Below are 24,696 nucleotides of genomic sequence, written 5' to 3'. Positions count from 1 at the left end.
TAAATAATAATACATAGAATTGTGTATTTGGTTAATAATTTCGATGGAATTGTATAAATTAGCTATAGTAATGTTCAAACTTAATAAATTTAATTTTCTAATTAACCAATGATACCATTTTTATATCCAATTTGATATCTAATTCAATGCTATTTTAAATAGTCAAACTCGTAAAATATTCTGGTTAAATAGTACATTGCTCAATATAAACAACATCTAATAAACGGACTAATTAAATAATATAATTATAAATATTTGTTTCTTTTTCTTTTTCCGCCGAAGAATTGCAATTTTCACAATTTTGTGTTGTGTGTGATATTTGTTATGTGTGTGTATAAGAAAAGGGGAAGAGAGTGAAGTGGTGGGGGTGGTGGCCCACCAGCCCACTCTCATCTCTCTCTCTCTAATTACATTTATATATATTATGTTCTCATATATATATAATGTTATTATCATTATTTTATTTATTTAATTAAATTTTTTTAAAATACCCATTACATCCTTCCTAAATTTCTTGATTAATATAAGTTGCCCCCAAATATTATAGCGAACTCCAATTTAATCCGTTCAAGTTTTCTTATATTCCAATTATGACCTATAATTTATTTACTAATCACTAAGTTTCAGAAAGATTTGCCAATTAATCGTACAATTATGTATTATAATCTTTGGGGCATCACAGTTCTCCCCTCCTAATAAAAATTTCGTCCTCGAAATTTAACTAACTTATCGGCCCAGGGAATAAATACGGGATTTTTCTCTCATGTTCTCCTCAAACTTCCTAGGTGGCTTCCCTTGAAGAGTGATGACTCCATTTGACCTTTACCATAGGTATTTCTTTATTTCTCAATTTCTTTATACTCGTTCTAGAATTTTCATTGGCTCTTCCACATATGTCAATCCCTTTGATATCTCCATCTCTGGCTCATGTAAAATATGACTAGGATCGGATCGATATCGCGGTAGCATAGAAACGTGAAACACGTCGTGTGTCTGTGATAATTCTATCGGTAATGCTAACCGATAGGCTAGTGATCCAACTCGCTCCAGAATTTCATATGCCCAATATATCTTAGACTCAACTTTTCCTGCTTCCTGAATCTCAAGATTCCTCTCCATGGTGATGCTTTTAAAAAAACTCTTTTTCCTACCTCGTATTTCATCTCTCTCCGATGCTTATCGACGTAACTCTTCTCCGATCCTGTGCTGCCTACAAACACTTTTTAAATTATTTTTATCTTGTCCACTGTTTCTTGAACTAACTCCAGCCCTTCAAGCTGTCTCAATCCCTCAATATCCCAACAGATCGGACTTCAGCATTTCCTTCCATACAAAGCTTCATATGGAGCCACACCAATACTAGAATGAAAACTATTATAAGCAAATTGCATCAGTGGTAGATGATCATCCCAATTTCCTCTGAATTCAATTACGCAGGCTCTCAACATATCCTCTAATGTCTGAATCGTTCTTTCTGACTGACCATCGGTCTGAGGATTAAACGCTGTACTGAAATTCAATTTTGCACCTAGAGCCGTTTGCAAGCTTCCCCAGAAACAAGAAGTAAATCAATGATCTCTATCAGAAACTATAGAGGTAGGAATGCCATGTAATCTCGCAATTTCTGAAACATATAATACGACTCGCTTATCCAAGGAATCATTTTAATGGATTGGCAAGAAATGTGCAGATTTTGTCCATCTGTCAACAATCACCCAAATAGCACCATGTCTTCTGAACATACGTGGTAACCTAATGACAAAATCCATAGTAAACTTTTTCCACTTCCATTCAGGTATAGACAAGGGTCGAAGCTTACCAGCCGGTGCTTGGTGTTTTGCTTTTACTTGCTCACAAGTTAAACATTTCGCTACAAACTATGCCACATTTTTCTTCATTGTTGGCCACCAGTAATAGGGTCTCAAATCCCGATACACCTTGGTACTATCAGGATGCATAGCATATGGTGCATAGTGCCCCTCGTGCATAATTTTCATTCTCAACTCCTCTACATTCTTCACACAAATACGTTTTCCATTGTGTAATATACCATCTTCTTGGATTATAAACTGATTTCTCTTTCCTTTTTGCACCTTAGCCTTCATCCTCTGCAGTTATTGATCTCGATCCTGTGCATCTTTAATCTTATCCTTGACAGAGGGCTTCACTTGTATAGTAGCCAGTAAAATATCACCACCATTGCTAAAATGTACGTCCATAGCTCTGAGGGCAGTCAAATACTCTATGTTATAGCAAATCATACTTGCAAGTTGGTCCACCGTCTTTCGACTCAAAGCATCTGCTACAATGTTTGCCTTTCCAATATGATAGTCAATGGTGCAGTCATAGTCCTTCAAAAGCTCCATCCACCTTCTTTGCCTCAAATCCAACTCTTTCTGTGTTGGGATATACTTCAAACTTTTGTGATCTGTAAATATTTGAAATGTCTGTAATGCCTCCAGATCTTCAATGCATGTACTATGGCTGCTAACTCCAGATCATGGGTCAGATAGTTCATCTCATGTGGCCTCAACTACCTCGAAGCATAATTTATAACTCTCCCATGCTGCATTAAAACACACCCAAGTCCTTGTCGTGAAGCGTCAGTAAATACCACATATCCTCCATCCCCAGACGGCAAAGCAAGGATAGGTGCTGAGGTGAGTCTCTTCTTCAACTCCTCAAAACTCTGAGCACATTTTTCATTCCAGTTGAATGATGCATTCTTCTTCAACAAGTTCGTCAGAGGTTTTGCGATTATAGAGAAACCCTTTATAAATTTTCTGTAATAATCAACTAATCCCAGAAAACTCCGGATCTCAGACACATTTTTAGGTGGCTCCCATTCTAAAATAGCCTTAACTTTTGTCGAATCAGGTTGCACCCCTTCTTTTGAAACAACATGCCCTAAAAAAGCAATTTCCTTCATCCAAAACTCACATTTGCTGAATTTAGTATACAATTGTTTCTCTCTCAAAATCTGTAAAATTGTCCGTAAATGTTGTTCATGTTCCTCGTGACTACTCGAATATATCAAAATATCATCAATATACACAATCACAAATTGATCGAGGAATGGTTGTAACGTCCTGTTCATTAGACACATAAAAGCTGCAAGGGCATTCGCTGAAGAATTGCAATTTTCGTACCTCTATTTTTTTTCTTTATTCGTCGAAAAATTGAAATTTTCACAATTTTGTGTTGTATGTGATATGTGTTATGTGTGTGTGTATAAGAAAAGGGGAAGAGAGTGAGGCCGTGGGGGTGGTGGCCCACCATCTCACTCTCATCTCTCTCTCTCTAATTACATTTATATATATGTATATATTATGTTCTCATATATATATAGTATTATTATTTTTATTTATTTATTTAATTAAACTTTTTCAAAATACCCATTACGTCCTTTTTTTAAATTTCTTGATTAATATAAGTTACCCCAAATATTATAACGAACTCCAATTTAATTTGTTCAAATTTTATTATATTTCAATTATGACCTATAATTTATTTACTAGTCACTAAGTTTCATAAAGATTTGCCAATTAATCCTACAACTATGTTATAATCTTTGGAGCGTTACAGAGTTGCCTACTGAGTAAGTATAGCTAACGAGTCTATATATATACACACAGGCTACAAGTCATGTACAATGCAATCATATCAACTAATAAATATTCGTCATATAATAGCAACAAAGGTAAGGAATAATACATACCCACAACTGTAAATCAGTCCACGACATAGTATTTAATGTTATCGTTTATTATCCTAGGACCCTATTTACTCTAATTGGAGTACATTACTCAATGATTTTTCCAGCCATCATCATCTCCGTTAATGTCATGTCATGTACAACATAGGATACCCGTTGTATGTGATATTCCCACACTATCTATCCCAATGTGTAGCAATATCAGCACAGGACTTCACAACAAACATGGCATCCCCACACCATTCTAGTGTGTAGCTAACAGCACAGGATATTTTTCGCAATCTGAAAGATCCCGGTACCCTACGTGCCATGATACCTAGCTTAACTCATTTATTTTTCATATCACATCACCATTAATGACATTATTATAAACCATTGGCTACGTTCCCAATTAGGTAACCACCATCTTTTATTTCAACTCACAACAGCAATATCACCAACTCATTCAATTCTCTATAATAATTATTTTCTCATTGATAACATTTCCATTCAATTTCATTAAACAATCATCTATACGGCTGCATAACTATTTATCTCACGTTAGTACAATACAAATATATATAACACGTAATAACAATTTCATCGATATTAAAGTAACCCAACAAATAGTCCACGATTGTATATATATAATCAATCAATGTACTATATCCACGTATGTAAATATAAATTCCAATCCATGGTCAAATACGTAAGCAACCTATAAATATAATAGTACACGTAAATATATATATATATATATATGTATATAAAGTCAATTAGCTATACTTACCTCAAATCTCAAAGTGCTTCAATTAATACAAGGGACTGCTCAACCCTATATTTTCTCGTCATATCTTATAATAGAGTATTATACGTACAATCAATATATATAGAATATTATAAACTCTAAATAAAATATTATATAATGTTCGTACATTATCCACCAATCTTTTAACATTTCATTTATATTGAAATCTAAACCTTTATTTCATTTTCTTTTAAATAACTATACTTTCTAAGCTTCTCAAGTATATATTTAATTTATCAACTAACTCATAAGAATTCATTTAATCAAACCCCTTATATATTTACAACTATCGTTTTTAATAACTTTCCTAAATTAGATTATCATTAAAAATCTCATTTTCTCTTTTTAATAACATAACATTTCTTAAATATATTTTTCAGAACATTTCTATAATTTTCTATCAATTTATCATTACTATATAATTTAATTAAACACAAATACATAGAATCGCATATTTGGTTAATAGGCTTGATGAAATTGCATAAATTAACTATAATAATAATTAAATCTAACAAAATCTAATCATTTAATTACCCAACTATATTATTTTTATATCAAATGTGATAATTAATTCAACACCAATTTAAATAGCCAAACTCGTAAAATATTCGAGTTAAATAGTAAATCGGTCAATATAAACAACAATTAATAAATGATATAATTAAATATCATAATTATACAAATTAACATAATTTAAAATATAAAACTTTTCGTACCTATTTCATCTTCAAATATGTGTGTAATTGAGCGCGTGTATTTGTTAGGCAAATTGCAAACCGATGTACATATATATAAATATATAATGATGTATGGGTGGGTGAGCGGTAGGTGGTGTGATGCTGCTCACCCCTCTTTTTTTATTTTATTTAATTTTTTTAACAATTATCATTACGTCCTACTTAATTTTCTAATTAATATAATTTGCTCCCAAATATTATAATGAACTCCAATTTAGTGCGTTCAAATTTTATTATATTTCAACTATGACCTATAATTTATTTATAATTAAATTTAAATTTTTTTAATAGTGATCAATTAGTCTCTCAATTATGTGTAAAATCCTACGGACGTCACAATTCTCCCTCCTAATAAAAATTTTGTCCCCAAAATTTAACTAACTTACATGTCCAATGGAATAAATAGGGATACTTCTCTCTCATATCCTCATCAATCTCCCAAGTCGCCTCTCTCGGAGAATGGTGACTCTATCTCACTTTTACCATTGGTATCTCCTTATTTCTCAATTTTCTTATGCTTCTATCCAAAATCTCTATTGGTTCTTCAGCATATGTCAACTTCTTAGAAATCTCTGTCTCCAGTTGACGAATAACGTGACTAGGATCAGACCGATATCATCGTAGCATCGAAACATGGTAAACACTATGTATTTGTGACGATTCTGTAGGTAACACTAGTCGATAAACTAGTGGTCTGGTTCTTTCAATAATTTCATACAGCCCAATATATCTTGGACTCAGCTTTCCTTGCCTGTCAAATCTCAAGATTCCCCTCCATGGAGATACCTTCTGGAAAACCTTATCACGTACTTCATACTCCATCTCCCTTCGGTGTTTATCAATGTAACTTTTTTGTCGATCTTGTGCTACCTTCAAATACTTATTAACTACTTGTATCTTCTCTATTGTTTTCTGCACCAATTCAGGACCGTCCAGTTGTCTTAATCTCTCTATATCCCATCAGATTGGATTGCGACCTTCTTCCCTATAAAGCTTCATATGGGGTCGTACCGATACTAGAGTGAAAACTTTTACTATATGAAAACTCCATTAACGGTAGATGATCATCTCAGTTGCCTTTAAACTCTATTGTACAAGCTCCCATCATATCTTTAAGGGTTTGAATAGTTCTTTCTAACTGCCCGTCTGTTTGAGGATGAAATGCAGTACTGAAATGTAATTTATGTCTAATGTCCTTTGTCAACTTCTCCCAAAACGTGAGGTGAATCGAGGATCTCTATCTGACACAATCGACACAGGCACTCCATGTAATCTCATTATCTCATAAATGTATAACCTTGCCAACTTTTCCAGAGAACCTCTTATTTGTATTTGCAAGAAATAAGCAGCTTCATCAGTCTATCTACAATTAGTTAAATATCATCATGCTTCCTGAGTGTACACGGCAACCCTACGATAAAATCCATAATGATACAGTCCCACTTCTATTCTAGAATTGACAAATTTATAAGAGATATATCCATCATATACTGATCAAGGACGGATTCTATCTTGAAATCCACCGTCCTCACTACATACTCAAAGTATATTGGACAAGGCTTATAACGACCACGTCGAAGCACAGTCATATCTCGCCAGATCCAAGATATAGTCATTATATGCATGCGACTATCATGATTCCTCAAGTCCAAGGACTAATCCTGTATTATTGGAGCCGGAAATTCAAGCCATACCAACCAAGCCTCCAGGGCTTCCATAGAACCATTCCCATGAGTCAGCTCAATCAGTTAACAACCTTGTCAACTGATCCACTAAAATTGCATAGACATCCCATGTCTCTCCGATGAAACATTATACTCATCTAATGTTTATAATTGCATAGACATCCCATAGGACTCTCGATGCTTAGTCTCGAGGTCCTCAACTTGAAACGCTTCAGACCAACCCTCAGAAGTCAGTTTCATAGCTGTCATCCAATGGGCAGCCCAACTACATGGATTATTCAATTAGTCTATGGACATTTATTGTGACGTTAAAACACATTCAACGTAAACAATAAGCACAATAAGTACATGGTGCTATAGATGAATGCTTACTATATTCACCAAGATAATAATACCACATTCATAAAGATTGCTAAATGGTTCCCAAAACCTCCAATCCAATTGGCTTTCTGGTCATCTATTCTAACAATCTCCCACTTGACCTAAAGCCAATCACCTATATCCCTCAAACCTACCTAAGTAAGCAATCTGCGATACCAGGTCATTCTCACGGGTCTACCATATTTTCTATCAAAATGACGCGGTCCAACCGCATGTCACCTCTTCCAACCATCGTTCCAAACTGATGCTGGCGTCTAAGAATATTTCTTGGATCTGTGATGAGATCTCGGCCCTTTTGCTTATGTCGTTGCCTAGTTGTTATCCTCCAAGTAACTACTGGTTTGGCCATGCTAGGTTCCATATTCAACCATTAGATGTGATTTTCATCCAAAACTCCTGAGCAACTATTAAAGTTACTATACATTTGACTTTCATGGTGAAAATCATTGTGGCATCCCGATTGTAACCATTCCAAGCCACCACATCACTATTAAGCCTAAATATATATTCAAATTGAGACTATTCACCATTCTCATATAACAGGAAGCTAGTATCGCCAAAGCCTTTCAGAATCAACTCTCCATTTACATGCATCAAGAACACTTTTCTAATCCTTATTCAGGACTAAAGAGTAATCTTGACTGCTATGCAGTACCTTCTCGATACACTCCCGATATCCATTATTATGCTCAAAGCACACACAACATTTGGCCTAGCGCATCAGACCACATACCCACGTTGTCAATGGCAAAAGTCAAAAGGGATGTTAAACATCTTTCTGAGCTCCTCATCAATCCACAAAGACTAAGTTTTGGATAGCTTAACCCTATAATTAGGGAAGGAATCCAATTCCTTCACGGAGAATCACATGAATAATGTTTGTGCTTTAGTGTTTTCCAACATCTTCACATTATTTGAAATAATAAGATGTTCACACCTAAAACACTAGGAACACAACTAAGCTCCCACTGACCTTCCAACTCATTCTCAACCTGAGTCTTACCCTTCATGACCTTGTCTAAATGAATATTCTAGATACAAGAAGTTTCAAACCTAATTTGTACTCCATGTCGAATCTCATAGCTCCAAGCCATTCATCTAACTCGATGTCCTACATTCGCTTCTCCTTATGTCTTTGGATCATAATCTAATTAACTGGTCAGACTAAAAAACATGTACCTATTAGGTAACTCAGGTGTTCTAGTCATCCCTCAGGAGGCTGGAATATAGTGAGTTATTGGAAGAATTCGATTACAAATGATGATTGTTACATTTGACTAAGGTGTCTCTCCACTTGATTCCTCAAGGAGCTACTCCCAAGGAGATAATAAATGAACCTGTACAAATCTAGTTTGTCTCCCACTAGTCCCTTAATGTATGCAGGATCATCCCATATACTAAAGTACGTTGTGGAAACAGACTTGCCATGCCACATGGCCTAAGATAGTTCAGTGAAAGAACAACTGAACCAAGTCCAACAATGTTCAATCCCTCCTTTATCAGAGACACCATTCAATTAATGGTACTTCAAAGAGAACTCCACTGAGTGAGAATTCCATTCTCATTAGATACACACTAAATACACACTACCTCAATCCAATTGAAGGATTTAATTTTGCAGCCAGTTTGGTTCTCCGTTTCAAGTCTAATTTTTGGAACCTTCCGAAGGTCCTTAGACTTGTGAACCCCCTTTGGCTCTGTGTATTCAATGACTCATAGATGTCTAATTGGATCCAATCCAATATACCATTGGCAAGCACACTTTGTCCTACAAAGTGTTTCTCGGTCCTCATCTTGCTTAGGAAGGACTTGCAAGCTTGTAGACTCAACTTGTCTATATCTAGACTCATTGAATTCACCAACTTCCTTATCCTAACTAGAGAAATCTGACCTAGCTTCGCATGCCAGATCTGTGAGTTTATCTTATTATCCATTTTTACCATTTGTTTTGAGCACTCATAATCCAATTATGAGATAGTGTTCAAATAATTACGTAAACAACCTAGCAAACAAGAATAACCATTCTTTGTCAAATGAAATAACCATCATTGATCAAAATCATGTAATCCAAATTGTCCAGCAATGAAAAAATATAATTTGATTATGCTAGGTTGCATAATTATATCCTATCAACTTTATCCTAACATGATCACTATCCAAGTCTATCTAGTTCCATAACCACAGTAGCAACAGTCTTACCATTGCTAAGTTTCAGGATCGTTTGTCTAAGCCTACTACTCCTTTCCACCACCTACAAACCATTTTCAGTTTTAAGCTTTAGCTCGTATCCAATACCAAAGAAGTATAAAGTATTTATGTTAAGGCTCAATAACAAATTATACTTTGTTTATAGAGGACGGACACTCTCTCTTCTATTGTCCATTTTCATTGCATTTAATACAAATATCTTTCGGCATCCATGACTGTCGAATCGCCTTCCTCTTCTCCTTTTCCATGCCCAGCTAGGCAACAGGAGCACTCCAAGCGCTTGCAGTAGCTGTTTCTATCTTACCCTTCTATCTCCTCCAGCGTCCGGCCCCTTTTCCTTTCGCTTCTAAGGTCGAAGCCTCTCCTAGCATTACTGACGGCGCAGACTTTTCAAACATTGCCTCATATTGGACAAACATATTTATCAACTCATGAAGGCCTTTGTCAAGACCATTCATGTTATAGTTGACGATATACGAGTCAAAGGATGGAGGAAAAGACTGAAGGATCACATCAATGTACGTCTCTTTTTCAAAATCAGCCTTGAGGTCCTTAAGCTTCTCCACAAGGGAAAACATCTTAACCCCATGCTCCTGTACAAAAGACCTTTCAATCATCTTGGCACCGAAAAATGCTTTTGTCATAGTATATCTAATATGTCGGCCCGGAACCACATAATCGTCGCTCATGCAGAGCATTATCGATTGGACATCATCATGCCTATCATACTATTTCTTGATGTCATTAGCCATTGACACCAGTAAGATACTGCGACCTTCCGGTTGTCCTCATGCCACTTTTCGAACGTCAAACGTTTTTCACATGTGGACCCTTCCGGCAAAGCCCGAGGAAGAAACCTATCCAGAACATAGGTTCGGTTCTCAAAATCTAAGACAATCTTAAGATTTCACAACCAATCATTGTAGTTTGTTCCGTTAAATTTATTAGTCTCAAGAATTGCAGTGAGTGGATTCTTAGACATCTACATCAAATGTAAACATAAATTTAGTAGATTATTGTAATATTAAATATCAAGTTTAAGACTAGGTCTTAAGTCATTAACCCATCCAACTATTTCTTCAAAAAGCCCACAACTCGTGAGATCACAAATAGGTGAAAGTAGCATCCACACCACATTTTTGTGGATGGAAGGCTTGGATTTAATCAAACCATTTGAATTTTAATCCATTATGGGCCTAATAGTTTTTAACTTGGAGCATCCAACTGAGGGTTAAGATTGTTGTAACCGAGATCTCATCATTATTTAGGATTTTCCATGTATTAGTTTTAATCATTGAGTATAAATAGATGCATTCCATACACATCATACTTCAAATATTAAAACATACACCATATGCAAAAACAAACCCAACACGCCCCTATTGGATGATAACAAGCCCAATCCTAGGTGACCTATTGAGCCCCAAATTCTATAGTCAATTAGGGTGTGGCCTAACTATTACAAAATAGTAAACCATTATTATTCTAATGGGCCTTCCTCTTTATCCTTCTTCCGTCATGAGCTCTTTCCAACAGGCCTAGGCCTTCATCTCCTTGGAAGCTTACATTTATTTAAAATAAATGAAACATCATATTCATAACTACACTCATTACAACTGAAATTGGGAAACCCAATCAAAAGATGGGGGGAGTACAAAAAGAGGGAGAAAGCAAGCGTTATTATTTCAAGGGTAAAAACGTTTGAAGAAATTAAAACAAAGAGACACACAGCCCTCACACAACATAAAAGTAAACCATGGATTCGACCAATGAGTTTTGTGATCATCCCCATTGTTTATCCAATAAACAACAATTAACACATTTATATCCAATATATAAATGCTAATCAAATAAATATAATCTATGTATTTTACAATAAATGTCCAATATCAAATACCAAGAACATAATTAAATGTAGAAAATAACATACTAATAATGCAATTAAAAAAAAGGGATACCAACCATACATCCAATGTACGATTTTTTTTTTTTTGTTTGGAAACCATTTACAAATTAATTTATGGCATAATTTTTTTTTAGTAAAATAAAATTAGCCAAAATTAATAATTTCAGAAAAATTACAGAAATCAGAAAAATTCAATTTTTTAGAAAAAACGGTACAAACCAACCCAACAGTTAAAACAATAGATGACGTGCCCTGCTGGCTAGTGGCCGGCCAGCAGGGCAGCAACGACGGTTTTTTCAAATTTTTATTTTTTGAATTTTTGCAATTACAAAAATGAAATAAAATTATGCATTTACAGAAAATCCAATTTTCAAAAAATGCATAGATGTCCATAATTCAAAAGAGAAATTGACACATATTTTCTAAACATATAACCATGATTCAAAGACATAAAATATGCTTTTGAGACGCAAATTAAACACGTTGTTTCATGCTTAAAACATAATAACATGTTAATCATAAAGCCACAACACGAAACTGGGTTCTAATACCAATGAAGGAATCGGTATGGTTTAAAGGGGCGTTCCCTTTGAAAATTTTTAGCATTCGGTGTTTGTCAAAAGCATAATGACAATCATAGGAACATGCTAGACATGTGGCTAAAAGATAAAACAAACGGCACAGAAATATAAAATGAAACTTTACCTTTTGTTTCTTTAGATGAGCAACAACGTGTGTTTTTCCCTTTTTGTTCCTCTTTTATTCACTTTAGGATCCAAATTAGAACCCTCCTAATTTATCCACACCACACTATGAAATATTTATAGTTCTTTTTCTATTGCTAGATAGAACAAAGAACAAGAAGGAAAAACAACTCCGAATAAACACTATTGTTTAGTGCTTTTGGATTGTTTTATGTTCTAACTTCAATCAAATTCAATATATGACAAAAGGAGAATATTTTTTAGAGAGAAAAGAGAGCAAAATTCATGGCTTAGGTTACTTTTTTTTTCGATAAAGGTAATTTTCATTAAGTAAAAAGAAGTACAATAGTACAATACAACTTGCTTAATCTAAGCGATTTCCTCGACAGGCCAAGGAATCTGCCATAAGCGGTAAAGCGCACAAGTGCTAAGAGCAGTAGGTAATTCTACACTAAGAATCCTATGCGGAACATCTCGAACCATCAGTGCACCCACAATGCGTGTATCTCTATGTACACTATCAAATCGCCTAATGTTGCGCTCATGCCAGATATGATACACACACGAGGCCAAAAGAGCGTGGTAGGCCATAGAAACATAGTGTTTGCCTCTCCATCTGCGAGCAGCCCATAAGACGTCAGTAGCACAAGCTCGGTTTGGCCAATCGAACCGAAGTGTGCGTCGAATCACCCTCAAGCAGCCACGCGAATAAGTGCAGTGAAAAAAAAAAAGATGATCATGGGTCTCATCAACACCACCAGTACATAATACGCAGGAATTATTAAGATGAGCAAACCAAGGCTTATCCATAGTAGAGAGTCTACCAAAGATCGCCAGCCATAACACAAAAGCAAGTTTAGGGGTTTTAAAGCGGCCCAACAATAGTGAAGACCAGCCTACCTTGGGCCCTTCGCCCCATAGTGAACGAATCATTCTAGCAATTGTTATTTGTGTATCTCTTGCCCGCCAAAGGATACGATCAGTCCCTCCATGGATGGGTGGAAGGGAATGCAAGAGCTGTAGGGAGTAAATGTCAATGAAAGAGGGCCAACACCATTGCCTATCTAGAAGGAAAATTGCAACCTTGTCATCTCCATAGTGTTTGTAAGTAGAGGGCCCTGCGGGAACTACTGGATGAGTGGACCAAGATCATGCCAAGGATCGTGCCATAGCAAAAAAGTAGTTCCATCCCCTATATAATAATGAATAAAAGCTCGGAGAAGTGCCGTAAGCGAAGGAGTTTCCTCCAACCCAAAAACCCCCTCGCTCAGGGGCCATCCAGATAGTAATATTTCTTAGGCGAGTATGATAGATCCAATCAACCTAAATAGAAGCTCGGTTGCCACGAATAATCTGCCACAATTTGAGTTCCATAAGTGCGCGGTTAAGAATAGCAATATCTTGAATCCCTTGACCACCTTCATCAATAGGACGATATACACAATCCCATGCCACCTTTGCATACCCTCGAGCAGATGATCCCTTCCATAAAAAGGTCCTCAACCATTCTTCTATCTCTCGAATGATACCTTTGGGTAGAATAAAAGTGGACGCCCAATAGATACTAAGGGCAGTAAGAACAGATGTAATAATCTGTACTCGTCCTGCATAAGATAAAGTCATGCCTCCAATCCTTTGTTGCGCTGATCCAGCTTTAACAGTAAGGGTCGGCAATTCGAAATAGTGAGCCATGATGAGATAAGATGAAGTAAAATTGAACGTAAACAGGTACAAAGGGAATTGAACCCGCACCCTTATTGTGGAGAATTAAACCTCACCACTCCACCAAATATATATATATATATATATATATATTTGGCTTAGGACTATTTGTTATGTTGGATATGAGTGTAGTTTTGTATATCACATACAATTGAATTCAAAATTTAATAATACCAAGTTTGCCTCCAAGGCAACCTATATACACAGACGCATATAACCTTCAACCATGATGAAATAACCACTCCATAATGTTCACTGAGGAGTTTCAACTCCTTCTTAACTTGCTCCAACCTCCCTCAAATGAGCTTGGACATCAAGTGTGCACTGGGCTTGATTTAATCAAATTAAATCAAGCCCAACCAAAGTCCACTGGACAATAATTAACTAAATTAATTTTAGCCCAACAAAATTCAAAGATAAGTTTAATCTATTGATCAACAAAGGAGATCATTTCCTATTCGACCAATTGTTATGGCCATAGACTTAAGAGTTTAAACCATCTCAAAGCGCATAGGAAAAATATCCATCATATACTAATGGGGGACGGATTCTATATTGAAATCCACCGCCTTCACTACATACTCCAACTACACTGGACAAGGCTTATAACGACCACATAGAAGGCACGATCATCTCTCGCCAGATCCAAGATATAGCCATCATATGCATTCGACTGCCATAATTCCTGAAGTACAAGGACTAATACTGTATTATCAGAGTCGGGAATTTAAGTCATACCCACCAAGCCTCCAATGCTTCCATATGACAATTCCTGCAAGTTAGTTCAATCAGTTAATAACCTTGTCAATTAATCCACTAAAATTGTCCCATGTCTGTCATCGATGAAACACGACACTCATCCAATGAATACAATGCTTAGTGCAAGTCTCTATAGGACTCTCGATGCCCAATCTCGAGGTTCTCGACTTGGAACGTTTTAGACCAACCCTCAGAAGTTGGTTTCATAGCTGTCATCCAATGCGCAGCCCAACTACATGGGTTATTCAATTGGCCTATTATTTGTTGTGACGTTAAAACACCGTTCAACATAAATATGAGTACAACAAACACATGGTGCCACAGATGAATGCTTACTACATTCATCAAGATGATATCACATTTATAAAGATTGCTAAATGATTTCAAAAACTCCCAATCAAATTTGCTTTCTGGTCACCTATTCTAACAACTTTATTATAGGACGGGACGACAAAAATAGAGGGTTGAGCAGTTCCTTGTGTTAACCAAAGCACTTTAAGATTTGATGTAAGTATAGCTAATTGGATTTATATATATATATTTATATGTGTAGTATTATATAGGAAAAAATGCAAGCAACCCCCTTGTGATATCGTAAATGAGAAAATTACCCCCTTATGAAAAAATAAATAGCGATTTACCTCCATGTATTTTTTAAAATACAACAAATACCCCCCTTATGTTTTTTTAAATGAAGCAATTTACCTCTCTGCATAAGGAGGTAAATTGCTTCATTTTAAAAAGTATACGGGGGTAAATTGTTGTATTTTTTTCATAGGGGAGTAATGTGCTCATTTTCAATATCACAGGGGGATAAATTGCTATTCACCCAGTATTATATATATTATATATTGGTTTCTTATATTTGATCGTGAACGTGGATTTATATTTATATATGTGGATTTGTATATCGGTTGTTTATATATTTAGTTGTGGACTATTTGTTGGATTACCTTAATATCGATGGAATTATTACTATCTGATATATGTAATTGTAATGTATGGACGTGAGAGGTATGATTACGTAATCGTATAATTGATTGTTGCATGAAATCGAATTGGGAAGTTATTACTAAGAAAATAATTATTATAGAGAGAATTAAATGATAAAGTTAGTGATATTGTTGTTGTGAATTGAAATAAAAGATGGTTCTTACCTAGTTGGGAACATACTCACTAGTTTACGAAAATGTGATTAATGGTGATATGATTGATGATGTGATATGAAAAATAAATAAATTAAACTAGGTACCATGGCGCGTAGGGTACCAAAATATTCCAGGTAGCGAGTATCTTGTGTTGTTATCTACACATCGGGGTGGTGTGGGGATGCCATGTTTGTTATGATGTCTTGTGCTGATATTGCTACACACTGGGATAGAGAGTGTGGGGATATCACATACAATGGGTAATTTGTGTTGTATATGACATGACATTAACTGAGATGATGGTGGCCGAAAAAACCATTGATTGATGTACTCTAATTAGAGTAAGTAGCTCCCTTAGATAATAAACGATAACGTCAAATATTATAGAGTGGATTGATTTACAGCTGTGGGTATGTATTATTCCTTACATCTGTTGTTGTTATTTGACGAATATTTGTTAGCTGGTGTCATTGCATTGTATGTGACTTGCTGCCTGTGTGTATATGCATAGATTGGTTAGCTGTATTTACTGAGTAAGCAGCTCATTCCTTGCCACGTACTTTTCAAAAGATATGTCACACTGACTAGCCACATTGGACGTTCATTCGTGCCATTGTTCTTATTAGGTGGGTCAGTTGTTACATCTGAAGCCGAGATTTTTAGTTGTTTGGTTGTTAAATATTCTAGTATTTTGTCGGGTTTGTATTTAAAAATTTTTGTACTATTGGTTGTTACGTTATTTTCCTTTGAGATTATATATATGAGCACATCTGGTGAGGGTAAATATAAGTTTTTGGGAATATCTATTTTCTCTTGTGATATCAATATATTATATTGATAAAATAGAATTTATTTTAGGGGTTTGAAAAGAAATTACTTATAGAATGAGTTGTAATTAAAGAAAGGATGAAATAGTGATAATTAAATATAGTGAGTAGGGGGTGGTACACATGTAATCCAAATTTTCCAACAATGAAGAACATAATTAGATCATGCTAGGTTAGATAATTATATCTTATCAACTTTTTCCTAACATGATCACTAATAGCTAAGCCTATTTAGTCCTTTAACCGCAGTAGCGACAACCCTACCTGAAGGATCGCGTGGTACGACCTGAGAACGCGCTAGCGGAAACTTGGAGATCCTGGGTGTTCGATGTACTAAAATAAATACGAACATAGGGCTGATGTACTAAACCCAAAAAATATAAGGGTGAAAAACGATACCTTTCGTTTATTTTTACGGTCGCTTGAAATGTCCTTTACTTGAGTCTCCAACATAGCAGGCCTCTAATTTGTCCACACCACACTAAGTCGGGCTACATCCTCTTTGCTAGAAGAGAATGAGAGAAAAAATTTCACGTTGTGCAAGAAAGAGAGGGGGGGTGATTGCTAGAGGAAGAGGAGGGGGAATTTTTTTTGTTGTGTAATTGTGTTTATAATTATTTCCCAAATAATTATATTACACATATATATACCTTGTTTGATAATTAAGAATGTTTCTAAATACATTCTATTATCTAAAAGGTGTATTTCTCTTTATTCCAAATAAAGAGTTCACCAGAATGGCTAGGATTGCACTTTCCAAAAATACAATTTGCTCGCCATTTATTTCCTTCATGGATTTTCCATGGGCTCAAAATTAGTGAGCTTGGCCGATCTTTACCTTTAAAAATCACAAGCCCAATGAATTTGTATTTAAACCCAATTTAATAAAAATTCTTTTAATTGAGCCCAAAATTTGTATTTAATCTAATTATATACATAAGCCCAAATTGTCCTTACTTAATAAGATCCAATTTATTAAATTATAAAGACAAGCTCGATATAAATTAATGCTACTAATTTATTCTTGGGCCCTTTTCCATCCATGGATCTCTCTCTCTTTTTAAGTAATCTAATTACTTGTGGAATTAATTCTGAATTAATTTCATGTTCCTTTTCAATGATTTGTGTGTGACTCTTTAGGTTCACCTTTCAGCTAAACTTGGGCTACTGTCTAATATTATTATTAATTAAATTCAATTTAATTAATAATTCTTGATTAACCTTTAATCAAGAAAGTCTGTCACCATGGGTGGCCGTCTAGCAACGGTTCATGGCACAAGAGACTAGGTGAATTATTGTGTGAACATTTAGGCTCTCGAGTCCATAAGGGTACAGTCTTTCGTCTACCATCTCCAAACCCTTAGTCTAGGGCATGGAATTAGATGTCGGTTCCCATCCTAGACTAAGCATCCATGCTTAATACTTGAAATCGTGTTACGTCAAGTTTTTGAATATAGGAACCTCCTTTTCCTATTCGATCAACGACTATGGCCAAAGATTCATAGAGCGTGAACGCATCTTCAAGTGCATAGGAGATACCTCTATCACATACTGACAGGAGACGTATCCTCTTCTTGGAACTCACCATCCTCATTACATACTCCGACTGCACTACACAAGACTTCTGATGATCATGTTATGTGACACGATCACCTCTCACACAGATCCAAGATACAGTCATCGTATGCACGTGACTGCCATGATTCTCAAGTTTGAGGACTACTCATGTACTATTGAAGCCGGGGACTCATATCATCCGACCAAGCCTCTAAGGCTTCCATATGACAATCCCTGCGAGTCAGTTCAGTCAGTTGACCACCTTGTCAACTAATTACTGAAATTGCATAGATGTCCAATGTCTGTCGCTGTTGAAATATGACACTCATCTAATGAATGCAATACCCAGTGCAAGTCTCAATAGGACTCTCGATGCCCAACCTCGAGATCCTCAACTTGGAACATTTCAAACCAACCCTCAGAATTTGGTTTTATACCGCCATCCAATGAGCTGCGCAACTACATAGATTATTAAGTGGTCTGTAGACATCTATTGTGATGTCAAAGTAGTGTTTGACGTAATTTGGTAAGCACAACAGATACATGTGTCAAAGACAAATATTTACCATATTCTTCGGGACAATATTCTTAAAATAAAGATTGCTTGAATGGTTCTCAAAATCGCCAATCTAATTAGCTTTTGGTCACCTATTCCAACAATCTCTCACTTGACCTTAAAGTCAATTACTCATGTTTTTAGATTAATTTGATTATGAGCAATCTACAATACCAAGTAGGTCTTATGGGTCTACTTTAGTTTCTGCCGATGTCCTGTGGTCCAACCGCACGTTACATCTTTCTATCATCACTCCAAGCAAATGATGGTGTCTTAGATTTTTTTCTTGGACCTGTGATGAGATCTTAGGCTTTTTACCTTGTGCCATAGCTTAGTTTTCATCCTCCAAGGTCATTATTGGTGGCTACGCTAGGTAGCATATCCAAAAAAGGGGCGATGTTTTTCAATCCTAATCGTTTTCCAATATGACTTTTAAAATTGCCATACATTCAATTTCTCCCTGATGAAGTTCCTTGTGGTATTCCACTTGGAACCTTTCCAACATTACCACATTATCATAAAAATCAAATGTACGTCCGCTTTGAGATTAAATATTATTCATATGATGCTGGAAGCTACTATTTCTATGGCCTTCCAAAATTAATTCTCCATTGATGTGCGTCAAGAGCTCTTCTTTAATCCTTATTCAAGTATTAAAGATAGTCATTCAACAGTTATCTATTGCCTCTTCAGTGCACACTTGATATCCATTGTTATACTTAAAAGACATGAGCAACATCGAGTTCAGCGCAACGGCCAGCATTCCCATACTACTTACAGCAAAGACGTAGGGGATATCAAATATCTAAGTTCCTCATCAGTCTACCATAACTGAATCTTGGACAACTTATCCCTAGATAGGAATCCAATTCCTATTATGGATAACTTTATGAACAATTTTCGTGTTTTAGACTTTCAAGACGTCTTTCTATCATTCCAAATGATGACATTTTTAACATCTAAAATACTTGAAAACACAATTGAGCTCCCACTAACCTTCCACCTTGTTCTTGACCGAGTCATGTACCTCATGAACATGTCAAAATAAGTATGCAAGACGTTCAAACCTTGTTTGAACTCTATAGCAGATTTTATGGCTCCAAGCCACTTACCTTGATCGCTGTCCTACATCGCTTCTCCTTGTCCGGTTTTAGAAACTCGTACTTTACAAGTAACCAGAGTTTTCTGGTCGTCCTTTAAAGAACATAGACATGGTCAGTTAAGTTTTGATTACAAATGATGTTTGCATTATTCCATAACAAACCTGCATAAATCAGACTCTTGAGTCTAATTAACCTCCTACTAGTCCTTCCACGTATGTAGGACCATGCCTCATACTCAAGACTTTTGTGGGACACATGTTTACCAATCCATATCGAATATGGTGTCTGGATTATGACTTTAAGAAAACACCATATTTCTCAATTTGACATTTTTCGAAAGTCACATCCAGATGGGCCAGCTAATGAAATGAAGCACCGACCAAAGTAGGTCCTAATCAAAGTTCAATTTCTTCCTCACTAGAGACAGTTCAACATCGTCTCTTTCGGAGGAATTTCACTGAATGAGAATTCCATTCTCATTTGGATATTTTAAGAACTCCCACTAAATAGGTATCACCTCGATCCCATCAAAAGGTTTGTCTCTGTAACCAGTTTGGTTCTCCACCTCAAGTCTATTTTCTCCAAGCTTTCCAGAGGTCCTTAGACTTGTGAACCCTCTATTGGTATTTGTGTATTTAGTGACTTATAGATGTCTATCTAGGATCATAATCCCATAGATCGTTTTTTACAAGTATTCTTTGTCCTACAATGTGCTTTCATGGCTTTCTTCCTTCTAAAAAAGGATTTATAAGTTAGTGAACTCAAATAATCTATTGCTAGACTCTTTGAATCTACCTACCTACTCATCCTAACTATAGGGATATGGCCTAGCACTTGCATCCCATTCTCTATAAGTTATATTCTTGACCATCCATTTTATTAATTTGTTTTGAGCACGCATAATCCAATTTGTGGTACGATAATTTAATTACTCAGCAGACTCAAAAGAATCTTTTATTGATCAAGTTTGTAGTTTAATTTGTCAAACAATTGACTAACAGCTTGATCATGTTGGGTTATATAATTGTACTGTTTCAACATGAATACTAGTAGTTAATTTTATTTAGTCTAATTGCTTTGTTGTAATGGCCTAGCCATTCCTTAGCTTTAAGGCTATATGTCTTAGCGTTCTATTCCTTTTTATTTCTGCAAGCCATCTACAGAAATGCGCTTCGAGAGCAAGTGTCCAGCACTTGGGAATAGGAATCATGTTTGTTCAACAAATGCCATAGCTTGGGTGAAGGAGAGTTCATGACACTCCCTCTTCCAATGCCCTTTGACAATTTTATGCAAACATCATATGTAAATTTTGGCTGCCGAACCATTATTCCATTTTCCATTTTTACCTTCGCCCATCAAGGCGACAGGAGTGCTCAAGGCGCTTGCAGTGGCTGACTTTCCTTATTCCTTCTTTCTCATTCGGCGTCCGGCACCCTTGCCTTTCGCTCATGAGGTCGAAGCCTTCAAATCCAATACCGACGGCTCAGATTCTTCAATCGTTGTCGATGTCCTACATCACTTCTGCTCATTCTTTGGAACATAATCTAATTAACTAGTTAGACTCAGAAACATGTACCTATTAGGTAACTTAGGTGTTCTAGTCATCCATCAAGAGGCTAGAATATAGTGAGTTAGTGGAACAATTCAATTATAAATGATGTTTGCTATATTTGATTGAGGTATCTCTCCACTTGATTTCGCAAAGAGCTACTTCTCACATTAGTTATCCAATGATATTCAATTTTTCTTAGGATAACAAATGAAGCTGTACAAGCCTAATTTGCCTCCCACTAGTCCCTTAACGTATGCAGGATTATCCCATATACTAGAGTACGTTATGGAAACAGGCTTGCCATGCACATGGACCAAGGCAGTTCAGTGAAAGAACAATTGAACTAAGACCATGGTTCGATCCCACCTTTATCATAGGCACCGTTCAATTGTGGCTTTCCAAAGAAGAACTCCACTGAATGAGAATTTCATTCTCATCAGATACTTCAAGACCCCCCACTAAATACACACTACCTCGATCCAATTGAAGGATTTAATTTTGCAACCAGTTTGGTTCTCCACTTAAAGTCTAATTCTCCGAACTTTCCAAAGGTCCTTAGACTTGTGAACCCCCTTCTGACTTAATGTATTCAATGACATTGGACCCAATCTAATATACTATTGGCAAGCACACGTAGTCCTACAAAGTGCTTCTCAGTCCTCATCTTGCTCAGGAAGGACTTGCAAGCTTATAGACTCAACTTGTCTATTTCAAGACTTGTTGTATGCACCAACTTCCTTATCCTAATTAGAGGAATGTGACCTAGCTTCGCATGCTATATCTGTGAGTTTATCTTGACTATCCATTTCTTTATCACTTGTTTTCAGCACTCATAATCCAATTACTAGATAGTGTTGAAATAATTACGTAAACAACCTAACAGACAAGAATAACCATTCTTTGTCAAAGAAGAGACCTATCCAGAACACAGGTCTGGTTCTCAAAATCTATGACTATCCTATGATTTCACAGCCAATCATTGTAGTTTATTCCATTAAATTTATTAGCCTCAAGAATTGCAGTGAGTGGATTCTTAGACATCTACATCAAATGTAAACAAAAAATTAATAGATTATTGTAATATTAAATATCAAGTTTAAGACTTGATCTCCAGTCGTTAACCTGTCCCACTATTTCTTCAAAAAACCCACCTCTCAAGTCGGATTTTTTACGAATCACATTGAAAAATGCTTTATGGGAGGTAAAATACCATTCTCATCCAATGATATCCCCAAGTTATTTTGTCTCACTTCTTCATGTAATCCCGAGGACTCCAAATGAATCACGCTACTCAGTGTTAGGCCAGACCCATCTAGCAAAAGAATATCTCAACTATCGCCCGCCACGACTCGTGAGACAGGGAAACAAGAGTCTATTCCATTCGTTCACAACAATAGTGTAGCTTTCTTCCACTCCAAACATGCACGACTCGTTAGACTACGAATGGGTGAAAGTAGCATACACACTACATTGTTATGGACGAAAGGCTTGGATTTAACCAAACCTTTGAGTTTTAATCCATTGTGGGCCTAATATTTAACTTGGACCATCCAACTGAGAGTTAAGATTGTTGTAATCATTAAAAGATTTTTGCATGTATCAATTTTAATCATTAAATATAAATAGATGAATTCCAAACACATCATACTTCAAATAATAAAACATATACCACATGCAAAAACAAACCTAGCACGCCCCTATTTGATGATCACAAGCCTAATACTAAGTAACTCACTGAGCCCTCAGTGAGTCTATGGTCAATCTAGGGGTGGCCTAATTATTACAAAATAGTAACCTATTATCAGTCTAATGGGCCTTCTTTGTTCTTCTTCCGTTGTGAACTTCGTCCAATAGGCCTAAGCCTTCATCTCCTTGGAAGCTTACATTTATTCAAAATAAATAAAACCTAACTACACTTATTACAACTAAAATTAGAAACCCCAATCAAAAGCTAGGGGGGACCAAAAAGAGGGAGAAAGCAAGCCTTATTATTTCAAGGCTAAAAATGAAATAAGGAATTAGATTTGTTTTGTAAATACTTAGTTTTTATTTTCAGTTTAATGTGTTAGAAAAAAAAACTACAGCAGCACTGCCGCTGCCGCATCACAATGTGCACGCAGCAGGGAGCACGCAGCCCATCCAGTACCCAAACTGCGTGAGCAGACGGGCAGGGCGCGCCTGCCCATTATGGCATGGGAGCCAACACAGGCTCATGGCCGTCTACGCGCGACTGCAGGATGGTGAGAGTTGGCTGGACCATTTTTTGCCATTTCTCCGAAAAATTGGATTTTTTTTTATTTTCTGCACATTTTTTTAGAATTATTAATTTTTGCTGGTTTAATTTTGGAATGGATTAGATTTTTTCTAAAATTAAATTGCTTTATTAGTATTATTTATTTTTGTGCAGTGGATGCACATATTTTGATCATCCTTTTAAATACAATTTTAAACTTTTGTTTTCTGCATATAATTTTTCTTATGATATTGGATATCATGGTTTTTATTATACATGGGATGTATTTTTTTTCTAGCATGTTTTAATTGGATTATTATGCTAGTTGGATGAAAATAGATGATCATGGAGCCCTTGACAGTTTGAATGTACTTATTTATTCTATTTATGTTGGGTGGGCCCGTGTGTCCTTTTATTATCTCTCTCCTTCTCTCGTTCCCCACCATATACTCCCCCCGACTGCTAATTGGGGTTTCTTTTAAATTTTAATGAGAGTAGTATAGGATTTTTTGGTGAGGTTTTTATTTTTGTAATAAAGCAAGCCCATGGAGAAATAGGTCCACAGGCCCACGGGAAGGAGACCCACGAAGGAGTTACAAGGTCCATCTATATCTTGATGGGTAAATTACTTTTGTAATAGCATAGGGCAACTTTAGACTGACCATAGACTCATTGCAGGATCAGTGGGCTCGTGATCATCCCACAGGGGTATGCTAGGCTATTTTGCATGCGATGCATTTAATGCTTTTAATTAAATGGTTTTAAATATTTGATATTTATGCATGCGAAACAATAATGTGATAAGGTCTTGGTCAACTTACAAATTTAACTCTCACTTGATTGGACCAAGTTAAAGTGTTAGGGCCCAAAATGGACTTGGATCAAATGGCTTGATTTGTCCAAGGTTTTCATCCACAATACTGTGGTAAGGAAGCTACCACTACCCAAGTGTGGTCTCACAAAATCGTGGCACATTTGAAATAGAGACAAGTTGCACCATTATCGTGAACAAAGGAACACGATCACTGTTTTCTTGTCTCACGAGTCGTGGGGGGAGAAAGTTGAGGTGTGATTTGGTGGATGGGTTGAGCCCGACACTAAGTAAATACTAAGCCC

At 36.0% G+C, this 24,696-nt stretch overlaps 1 protein-coding gene across 1 annotated transcript; it reads right to left on the bottom strand.

Moving 5' to 3' along the window:
- Window positions 1–9,821: 9,821 nt before the first annotated feature.
- LOC148788373 (uncharacterized) lies at window positions 9,822–10,211 on the bottom strand. Its single transcript, XM_088880041.1, has one exon. It carries the CDS (start codon window positions 10,209–10,211, stop codon window positions 9,822–9,824), a length of 390 nt encoding a protein of 129 aa, XP_088736167.1.
- Window positions 10,212–24,696: the final 14,485 nt, after the last annotated feature.

Source organism: Sesamum indicum, linkage group LG4, assembly GCF_026168435.1.
Source record: "Sesamum indicum cultivar Baizhima isolate 11 linkage group LG4, ASM2616843v1, whole genome shotgun sequence".
In the NCBI taxonomy this organism is placed as follows: domain Eukaryota; kingdom Viridiplantae; phylum Streptophyta; class Magnoliopsida; order Lamiales; family Pedaliaceae; genus Sesamum; species Sesamum indicum.
This window is presented reverse-complemented; position numbering and strand designations above follow the sequence as displayed.

Bases quoted from the DNA above. Each gene is read 5' to 3' on its own strand.
- LOC148788373 (XM_088880041.1), bottom strand. From the start codon at position 10,211: ATGCTCTGCATGAGCGACGATTATGTGGTTCCGGGCCGACATATTAGA.